Source organism: Stegodyphus dumicola, chromosome 9 (genome assembly GCF_044657685.1).
Source record: "Stegodyphus dumicola isolate Sdum_Otavi_A_Nest chromosome 9, ASM4465768v1".
Taxonomy (NCBI): Eukaryota; Metazoa; Arthropoda; class Arachnida; order Araneae; family Eresidae; genus Stegodyphus; species Stegodyphus dumicola.
Genome location: NC_140776.1, coordinates 157,300,900 through 157,312,141, shown reverse-complemented (window position 1 = coordinate 157,312,141; position 11,242 = coordinate 157,300,900). Strand labels below are relative to the sequence as shown.

The 11,242-nt window shown below is 39.0% G+C and overlaps 1 protein-coding gene across 1 annotated transcript in view; it reads right to left on the bottom strand.

Moving 5' to 3' along the window:
- Positions 1-980: 980 nt before the first annotated feature.
- LOC146995520 (general transcription factor II-I repeat domain-containing protein 2-like) overlaps positions 981-11,242 on the bottom strand; it is a 140,115-nt gene continuing 129,853 nt past the window's right edge. Inside the window, exon 2 of the mRNA XM_085823137.1 lies at positions 981-1,198. Within this exon, the coding sequence (XP_085679263.1) occupies positions 981-1,198 (218 nt within the window). The remainder of the gene's footprint in view (positions 1,199-11,242) is intronic.

The following is an 11,242-nucleotide window of genomic DNA, read 5'->3' as shown; positions in this document are numbered from 1 at the left end:
GAGAGCATGCATTAGGGACACCGCAACAGTGGGCTTGTGTGATGTTTTCCGACGAGTCCAGGTTTAGCTTGCAGTCTGATTCTCGCTGGACTTTCGTATGGAGAGCTCCAGGTACCCGTTACCACCAAGAAAACATCATTGAACGACACCGTTACGGTGGTGCAGGAGTGCTCGTTTGGGGTGGAATTATTCTGAGTTCCAGAACTGACCTGCATGTTCAAATTGGAACCATGGCAAGCCAAATCTATCGGGACGTCATTCTGGAACAACATGTACGTTTGTTTCGGAGCGCCATGGGCGCACAATTTGTGTTTATGGATGGCAACGCCCGTCCTCACCGTGCAAACATCGTAAGCGAATGCCTTCATTCGGAGGATATCACCCGTATGGACTGGCCAGCATTCTCACCGGACTTGAATCCAGTAGAGCATGTGTGGGATATGCTTGGCCGACGAGTTCCAGCCCGTCAACCTCCTCCTACATGTCTACTGGAACTTCGGAGAGCATTGCTTTTTGAGTGGTGTAATATCCCCCAAGATCAGATCGATAATTTGATACTCAGCATTCCTAGGCGTTGTACGGACTGTATTGCATCGTCTGGGAGACGTACAATGTATTAACAATCATACCAACCATGTAATATTGGTTTTTTGTAAATAGGTTTTTTTTTGTAATTTGCTCCAGGGAGAAAAAATCGCTAATTTTTTAATAATATCAAACATATAGCATCTTTTTTTGCTCTTTAAATTTTGTTTAATAAATAAGCTTTATAAATGAGTAAAATTCGTTTTGCTTCTAACTCTTCCTTTGCCTGATTTTGCATTATCCTTAATTTATGGACATGAGTGTATATAGCGTACTGTACAGTACATACAAGTGCTGAAAGTCATTGCTTGCTGAACATCTCAGTCAAAGTAAGCTGTTTGACCATTTTCATCCTTTTCGAGCAGCCAAGTCGCCATGCGCTAGACAATGAGTGGTCACATTCGGGCTGACGCTCCGTCTGCTTCAAGGCCGGCAAACGCTTCACTAGTTGATGATCTCGCGTGTGCTTCAACTTCGACACTAAGGTCATCTTTCTCAACACTTTCTTCTCTCACACTTGCCATAACTTCATCATCATTTAGAATTTGAAACCCACAGTCTAACGAATGACTCACCATCAAATTCTGTTCTGCTTTATCCTCAGCACTAACTTCTGAACATCCAGGAATTTTCAAAAGAATATTTCTTTAATTCCTCAAGTGACACGTCATCCTCATCTTCTCCTGTTTCTTCCTTTTCTTTTTAGCTTCTTTTTCTCCTTTTCCTTCTCTTCAGTTAATTCTGAAACATTCTGAAATTCTGAAAGCAATTCGGATAATCAGCGATTCGGATAGTTGAAGTTTGGATAATTAGAGTTGTACTGTACAGCCATGGTTTAAACTTCGTTATAAGTAGTCTAAAGCATTTAAACTTTAAAGGAAAAAAAAAGAGTTAAATCAAATGAAATAAAAAGTGTATAGTGCGATAAAACGTTTAAAAATAGCAAAGTTTTTGAATTTTCTTTCTTATAAGACTTAGGGAAGAAATTAAACGATTTTGACCTATGTATGTAATATACGATATCAGAAACATCCTGTATAAAATGCAGTAGTGCTATAAATATTCATAAAAATTCTTTTTTATATATCCGATGAGATAAATTTGTACGTTTACATCTCTCGTGCATATGTCTTTTCATCTCCGTTTTGACTCATTCTTAGTCAAGTTCAAAGGAAAATATTCATTTATAGAATACTTGATCCTCGTATATATATATATATCTTTTATTATCATGATTATTCAGCCTAGTGTCTTTTAACAGCTAAATTATTTTCTCAGGAAATTAGTTCTTTCTTTCTGAGAATTTTAAAGCTGTTCACTGGGATACGAAGCGAAGAAATAACGATACACAAACAAGCCATCGATTCATCCGGCTGGTCTCAGGAGTAGAACACGCATTGGAGAATGCTGACCAGACAGGTTCGTTGCTCGAAGACGTTTCACTGTTATCACATTTGGTGATCATATTTCAAATAAACTATAGTTTGTCGTTTGCACTCTTAAAGCTTTTTTTAAAACTCATAATCAGGCAGTACATCACTCGACACCTGTCGATCAGTTTTCTCCGCCCAACCGGTATAGTGGTTAGCATTGCTGACTGCTGTACTGAAGGGCTCGGCTTCGAATCCCAGTAAATACATGGATGTTTGTAAATGTATAGTGTCCGTGCGGCATAGGGTCACTCTAAATATGCGACGAGTCAGGAGTTCTCTTGAGAAGTTGGTGGTTGGGAAAGAAGGATTGGAGAACCGTCGCCCTGGGGTGCTTTCCATCAAAATTGGGGGGGGGGACTGAGCTAAATCGCACTGCCATCTGTAAGGTGCTCAAGGCTGTTGCCAAAGACAGGAGTAAACTTGCGCTCCTTACCACAAGGATTTACGTGTACTTGGGCTGACTATAAGTCGGACAAGTGAGCATTAGCCACAACAACAACACATCTTTTTTCTTTAAGAAAAATATAAATCTATATTTACAGATGGAGGACAAAATAATACGAACACCTATGAAATAATGAAATTTATTTATTAATAGGGGGTTGGAATACCCTTTGACTGAGGCACAGATTAAATGCGACGTGGGATACATGCATAAAGGTCATGGACAATATTTAAAGGAATATTAAGCCATTCCTCCTGCAGAACGGTCTCTAATTCCGAAAATCCGGATGGAGGTGGAAATCGGGAATGAAGTTTGGCCTCCAAATATGCCCATAAATGTTCAATAATATTCAAGTCCGGAGACTGAGGGGGCCAAGCGAGATGTTCAATTGCATCATCATGCTCTTCGAACCATTCTTGAATACACCTAGCAGTGTGGATAGGGGCGCTGTTGTCTTGAAAAAGCGGTCGCTCTCCAAGGAATGCAGTCCGGACAAAAGGATGGACATGGTCTCCTAGAATGCTTAGATAGTGATTGGATGGGATCCTCCAATGCAGAATAACAAGTGGTCTAAGACCGCGTCAAGATATCGCACCCCATACCATAATGGCGCCAACCCCATGCTTCATCTGACCATATTACCTGTTGCCACTGCTGTGGGGGACCAGCCTTTGTAATCTCTGCACCACTGGCGTAGCTTGAAAGCATTAGTTGCTGTCACCAAGGGTCACTCTGCCATAAATGTTCGCAGCATGAAGTTCCCTTTTGACAGTTTTGTTGAAACGGGATTCTGGAGATGTCTGCTCATTTCAGATGTTATCTCGGATAACGACTGCTTATGCTTTTGGGTTACTATGCGCTTCAAGACCCGTCTATCCCTATCAGCCAGCTTTGACTTTCGGCCACTGTTGTGCTTTGAAGACGTCGTCTTACCCTCTTTCGTGTACGCTGTCACAACGGCTGATACCATACTTCTTGCACACTCACAAGGTTTGCTGTTTCCGTAACCGATGCTCCACTTAAACACGCTCCAACTATCATTCCTCTTTGGAACTCTGACAGGTCAGACATTTCAACTTCTCACAGACAGTTCAATCGAAGCATGCAACGCAGGTGACTGCTGTTGAGAAACTGATATCTTCCTCTTCACGCTCACTAGGTGTCAAGACTTCTGCTACAGTTGGCGCGGCTATACCGCATGTCTGAAATACACTGGTGTGCAAAATATTAAGGACGAAGTCGAAAAATTAGCATATCAGCTGAACGAAGAGGCAGAACGGACAGAAAGACCAATCAGGAGATTAAGTAAGGTGATGTACGGTAGCACATGCGCAGATATGCAGGTAGACGTAATGGGGGAGTGTCTGAGTAGTATAAAGCATGTTGTCGGTGTAAGATCAGTATTTCTGGCAAAGAGATTGCACGCCGTATAGCAGTTAAAATCATACCGAGTAGCTGCCTCAGCGAGAATGGCGAATAATCAATCTGTTAGACGACATCTGGATGCTTTTACCCGAGGTCGAATCATTGGGAAGTTGGAGGAAGGCCGTAGTGTGACAAGTGTGGCTGCAGAGTTCGGAATTACTCACAGCATCATTTCACGACTTTGGAGACAATTTCAAACTGCAGGAACAGCTATCCGGGGGTTTAGTAGTGGTCGTCCACGAGGAACCACACCCGCAGATGACCGGTATATTGCCTTACAGGCCCAAAGAAACAGGCGGCAGACAGCGGGAGAAATCGCTAGACACACGACACAGGCGACTGGACGACCGATATCGCGTTTTACCGTGGCCAGAAGACTGCACGGTGGTGGTCAGTTTGCACGACGCCCTGTACGGTGTGTACCTATAACGCCTTCCCATCGAAGAAGGCGTTCTCTGTGGTGCCGGGAACACCGGAATTGGAGAGACAATGAATGGGAACGAGTACTCTTTACAGATGAGAGCAGATTCAGTCTGAGTAGCGATTCTCATCGCATACTCATCTGGAGAGAGCGGGTAAGCCGCAATCATCCCTCGAACATCATTGAAAGGGATAGGTATGGAGGTGGCGGTGTTCTCGTTTGGGGAGGCACCATGCTTGGTAGTCGTACAGACCTTCACATCTTCGACGCAGGTTCAGTCAACGGGACCCGTTATTGTAACGAGATTCTTCTTCCATATGTGCGTCTTTTTAGAAGCGCTATGGGTCCGCAGTTCTTTTTCATGGACGACAATGCACCATGTCATCGCACAGTAGCTGCCGAACAGCTCTTAGAGTGTGAGGATATTGAACGGATTGGCCGGCACGATCTCCGGATCTCAATCCCATCGAGAGCATGTATGGGATTTTCTAGGCAGACGCTTGGCAGCTCGTACCTTACCACCAGTAACGATTCCGGAGCTTCGATTGGCGCTGCAAGACGAATGGGCAGCAATGCCTCAACAACTCATTGACACTCTCATTTTCAGCATGGGCAGACGCTGTGAAACCTGCCTAGCAGTCAGGGGAGATCATATCCCCTATTAAAGACCGGATGTTTCTTGCTGGACACCCATTACAGGGATGTTTCGGCCTTCAGTCGCATTGCGCTCCATGCTGCTTTTTCAATAAAGCTTCTTTTTATCCCTCTGATTTCTCTTTTAGTAAGTGTTGCTTACATTACTCATGTCCTTACGTATTGGGTATCTTATGGTATTAAATGTGTTGATTTGGAAAGCTTTTGTACAAAGTTATATTGGAAAAACCGTCTCGTCCTTAATTTTTGTACACCAGTGTATATTATACTTTCTCACAGGTATTCGCATTATTTTGTCCTCCATTCTGTATGTTCAAATTTTCCTACAAAAGGGCTTTATTTATTGATGAGCATCTCAATTAAAAGTATCGCCTTTCTCATTTTTATGTTAAATGTTTTTTAGTTTAAATTCTCGTTGTTTTAAAAATGAAATGGTTTAAATTTTTAAAACATATTGAGGGAAATGGAAGAATAATGGTAAAATTATACTTCGTAATAAGGAGTACTATATTAATAGAATAAAATTTGAGTATCGTTAATTTTAAAATTAAGTTTTGATAATACGTCTTTCTTATTTATACTTATAGCAGCCAGAGAAAATCTTTGAAGTAAATGTAAGCAGTTGGTCTAGTACAGTTGTCTCAAACTTAGATTGCATGCTGACGAAATGCATGATCTGAAAGCAGCAGACGTTCTTTTCATTCTTTTTTGTAGCTGAAATGGGCGTCAGCTGAGAAGGACTACTTGGCACAAAACGGCATTTTGCGTTGAATCATTATGAAAGTTTGAATCCTTCTTCAAATTGTTACCACCAAATATTATAATCGTCTTAAAGACCACCAAATATTATAACCGTATTATATTTAGAGAAATTAAATAATGAGTAATCTGCATGAATGTATGTATGTTTCTCGCATTGTGAAAAAATAATGATCCTTAGAGCCATCAGATTTTGAATAACGTAATCATCCATCCACATATGGGCATTTGAAGCCTGAATTTTGAGTTTCGACTTTGTTTTACTATCTCTTTCATATTTTATAAAACTTTAACAATTTTTTTATTAATAAACTCAATGATTTCAGCTCGAGCAATGGCAACACAGAATGGGGGGGGGGAGGAAATTAGCTTCAGCGAACGAGACCGTCTATCGAAAATTCTACAGATATGCAGTTTTTAAATATTTTGCGATATTGCTGTTGAATTGAATTTGATGTGGTTTAAGTTCAAAGAACACGCTATTTAATAAAGAAAGGTAACACACCAAACGTTAACAAAAGTCTCTTCGGGCGCAATGTAAAATCTGAAAGCTTTCAGGTATTTTTTGTATTTATTAAAATGAAAAGTTCTTTTTTCCCAAATAAAACTAAATTTTAATGTTTATTTACTAAATATTTATAAAAACATGCTTAAAAAGTAGTAATAATGACATAAAAATTCTATTTTAAGTTTGATACTTTGATGTTTTATCTGGGATTCAGCAGGATGATTCGTTCCTGCTCTTGCCAGTATCCTCAGAGAATCTGGTCTGGGCCTGACATATGATGCAGGCCGAATATGAGAGTTCTCTATACGAGGTAGAATTGAAGAGGTGATACAAGAAGAAGACCTTTGCTTCAATGTTTTGAAAGCAACGCATGAGAATTTTCTATGTCTGCAATAAATTTCTGGTGACTAAACTCTGTAATTCCGACGTATTGGCAGCCAAGTATTAAATTTACAAACTGACATTCGTCGCCCAGACGGTTTAGTGGTTAGAGAAGCCTACTAAGATTCTGAAGGGCCTGGGTTCAAATCCCGGAGAAGACATAAATGTTTGTAAATGTATAATGTCGGTGCGGCATGGCGGCACTTCAAATATGCGGCTAGTCGAAAGTACTCTCGTGTGGATTGGTGGGAGTGGAGAGGGGTTGGAGATCCCTAGATTCCACCCCCCAGCGGGGTGCTCTGCGTCAAAATTGGGGGTGGAAATTAACCTCTCTTCGAAGTACTCTTGTCGTTAGTAAAATGCTTTTTATTCATCTACTCAAGTTCAAATACATTTTTCTTTTAAACTTGTAGTGGATGACACTTGACGTTAATTCCAGTTTTTCACACACTAATTGTTTTTTTAAATTTAAAACTTTTTTTTTTTTTGTATTAAAAAAAATTTTTTTTGTTCTTGGCCTAAGTAGAAATTGACTTACAAAAACTTTTTTTATATTACTTGTTTATTACATTTTTCTTTGAGGCGTATAGAAAATAACTTTTTAATTTTTTGCTAAAACACCTCATCGCGTTTAGATTTTGATACAGTTCTCTAAGGTCAGTTAGAGGAAAATTTCTATCGGTCTGTTTGTTTTATAAGACATATCAATTTTCAGCTGCGGAGGGGTTCGATAGCTCATTATAAATGTACTGCCAAGCAAAGCGATTATTATTCTTATCGTAAAAGTTAGCAACTGAGAGCATTTATCTTTTGGGAAGTACTAAAGAAATTCAATCAAGTATGCACCTTCAAATCTTTTACTAAGATTTATATCACAGTGTATCTCAATTTAGCTCTATTGGTTTATTTTCTAGAGTCTTACTCAAAACGTTTGCAATGGTAATAAATACAATGTAAAATTTATTCTAGATTATTAAAATCATAAACCTGCTTTCAAATCCTTGTCACAATAATTAATGCCATAACAGTATTAATTAATTTAGGGAAACGCATTCGCGACTGTGTTAAACTGCTTCGCATTCGCCAGTTTGATAAAAATGCTAGTCTACTCCATAATTAATTAAATTTTACAATCAGGTATATTATTAAGAAAGCAGGTAAACATTTAAATTATTAAGAACTTCGTTCGTTGCTTTCGAATCGCTCAATTGTTTAAGCAATGCATTTAAAAATTGAAAGGAAAATTAAATACCTTACATTGTGCTGAATGGCATCAAGTAGCAAATTTACTATTTTCAAGTCATTGTAGAAGATAAATTAATGTTAAAGCAATAGCAAGCTTTGCCATGTCTAATGGATAATAAATGCATAACGCACACAGAATGCAGCATTCAGCCAGTTTAAAAAATGTTCCTATAAAAATATTTCTAATGTCCCGAGATTCACAGTAAAATTCCAGAGAAAAGGCGGAATTTTATGTCCAGGTACTTTATCAGGACTTGTGTTCCTCTTTACTTGCTTTGGAAACATGAACTGTCCTGACTCGGAACAGGGAGCTTACTCAAGCTATGTTCAATAAATTGTGAAGTAGACAATACACACAGGAAGGGTATACAAAACCCTTTATTTTTCTATCTTTACAGCGATTTCCGGAACTTCGGAATACAGAGACCAACCACATGTGGTCTGAACGTAAAAATATAAAATTACTAACTAAAAACTCTAACTAAAACTAACTTTGGGTTAATATACAAGTGCCTAACTTCAAGATTGGCCGTTATTTAACAAAAAATCCGTATGTAGTACAGAGAGCTGCTAAAACTACGATACGTTTAAAATTATCAAGAGGATTAAACCTCTGGCCTTGAAGGCAACCAGCAACCGAGTAAAACCACTATGGCAAGTGGCCTGCTTCTAATAACTCCTTCCTCTCTCTTGCTTGGCAAAAAGCCACAACTTAAGTACTTGACGTTAGCAAGACAAATTTGCATAAATAAAGCTTTTAATTCTGGCCGGAAGTAGAAAATAAGAAGTGATGGTAAAGATTTAAAATAAAATAAACGTTAGCAAAACTTAGGATACTTACAACTTAATAGGTAAAAATATTTTTGTTGCCATTTTTGAAAGCTTCATTTAAAAGAAATGTGCTTGTTGAGAATTTTTAATCTTTTTATTTATTTTTACTTTTCTTTCTCATTTCTCATTTTTTCTTTCTCATTTTTTATTGGCCAGCATATGCGCATTTCGCACAGAAACTGTACACATGTGGTTCTTCTCCATCAAAATTCACTCTTTATCCTATTTCTTTTCACTAGCAATTTTTGCTGCAAGCAAGAGAATTACTTTTTAGATACTTTAAAATTTGACGGCAAAGGTCTGGTCTTCGATTTCTGTGCCGAAGACCAGACTTGCTGGTTTTTGAGTCCTGTGGTTTTGAGCAACAAAACCACAGAAATTGAGTTTTGAGTTTGATTGCTAACAGTATAGGGAAACATTATCAAATCTACGATTCTGAAGAACTTCAGCTATTTTGTCTTAAAATTATCTACGAATTTACATCAAATATTATTATCTGTTAGAAATCTATATCGTTAAAATATCGTTAAAAATCTTTGCATATTGTTAGGTTTCCAAGCTTTGGCGGTGTCAATAGCACTATATTTTCACTGTAACATTTTCTTAAATAGTATTTACAGTTTTTTCTTCAGATTGTTGAGTTTGAAAGTAATTTTATCTGTACTATCATTTTGGAAATAGTTTGTTATCAGTGTTATAATCTACTTCAGTTGAATCACAATCATAAAATATTAATTTTCACAATCATTTTGGCGAAGTTTTATTAACGGGGCGTCATTTAGTGCCAAACAAAAACGCTGGCTCGAAATCTAACCAAATGACGGTAAACCTAGTGATACTCATAAAAATAAACTTATAATGACGATAATACCTGGTTGTAACCCACGTTTTCCGCCAAAAATCACTTTTAATAACGCTAGGAAAAAATATGAAAGCAGTACCTTTTCTGCGGGTAGTAATCACCACCCAAACCTTTGCATGTCTGCCAAAATTTTAGTAGTTTTTCAAACTTGGTGGCCGCGAGTACAAAACATCATAGCAGGTAAACCTGCGTTTACCTGCTATGATACTATACTTTTTGCCAGTTTGAAATTTTATCCAGCTTTTACTGGCACCTCAAATAACCCCGGCTAGGGGAGACACAAATACAATACATCATAGGAGACCTTAATTTGGAAGTGCAGGATAAGGGGGAGGAGATGGTCCAAGATAGTGTAAGGTGAAATTGCATTTAACTAAGCAGGAGAGTTATGAAAGGTGTTTTGAATATTAAGTCTGGTTTCTAAAATAATGAATGGCGTAAGGTCTTAAATTTATGTCTATTTCTAGATATTCATACTTAAAATTGTCGGAGTAGTTAACATCTTCTTTGGATACTGCTTTATTGTGTAAGTGACTGTTAAGTTTGTTTATACAGGTGGCCAGATTTTGAATTTAGAGATCTCTGTGAAGTTGTTCATTACGAACACATCAAAGCGCTCCTGTGATCTTATGCAGATAATTGTTCTAGAAAGCTTGGAATTTGTTTATGTCAGTGTTGAAGGCTGTGCTCCAGGCAGGGAAGGCGTATGTGAGGATAGGCCTTAGAACGGAGGCGTAAATAAATTTTTTATGCTTTAAATGAAGTGCGGACGAAGCGTTGATAAGTTAATTATGTTTCCTGGAGACTCCGATGGCTTTATCAAGAGCCACGGATATATGCTTATTCCATGTGAGCGAGCTGTTGAAATGTACTCCTAAATAAGTGGCCTGATTTACTTTGGGGACTTCTTCATTAAATAAGGTAACATTTATATCGACATTTTTTCTTCTATGACGCCCTATGAGAAGAAGTTTCGATTTTCATGTGTTTATTGAAGTTCTTCATTTCTGGCACCATTCCTCAATCTCGTGTGTGAATGTCTGGATCCTTGTGATGGCATGTGTGGGATTAAGAGAGCTGGAGAGAATTGCGGTGTCATCTGCTTAACAGGCAGTGATACAGTTTGCGTTGTCAAGCATGGTAAAATCTTTTACATATATTAAATAGAGAATTGGTCCGACAATACTACACTGTTGGACGCCACTTTTAATTAAGCTCTTTCCAGAGAGGTGGTCTTTCTGTCTTACACAGAAGGAACGGTTATTAAGAAATGAATGCAGGATCTTAACCATTTCCCTAGGGTAATCCACGGAAGCAAGCTTGTCAGTGAGGCCGTTGTGCAAGACGCGATCAAATGCTGTTGCCACGTCTATCATAATAAAAGCAGTTGTTTGGTGCTTATGTATAATCCCCCCCGGGGGTCGACGTAGAGAATTCTGCGAAGCTACTGGCTAGGATCTGTACCTAGGCAGTCTCGGCCACGGGGGTATAAAATTTATGAACTTGGTGGTTCTGAAGGCTCTGGGAAAGGTCACTTATTGGCCGGCCCCGGAGTCTGGCACGTCCTAGCGCGGCGTGGTTCTAGTAACCCGGGGGTCCCCCCCGGGGTCGCTGGGTAATGTCCCGCTGCGACGGGCTCGCCCAAGCGACTGGTAGGAGCATTAGACGACCGGTGCTGCCTGGGGTACTACCC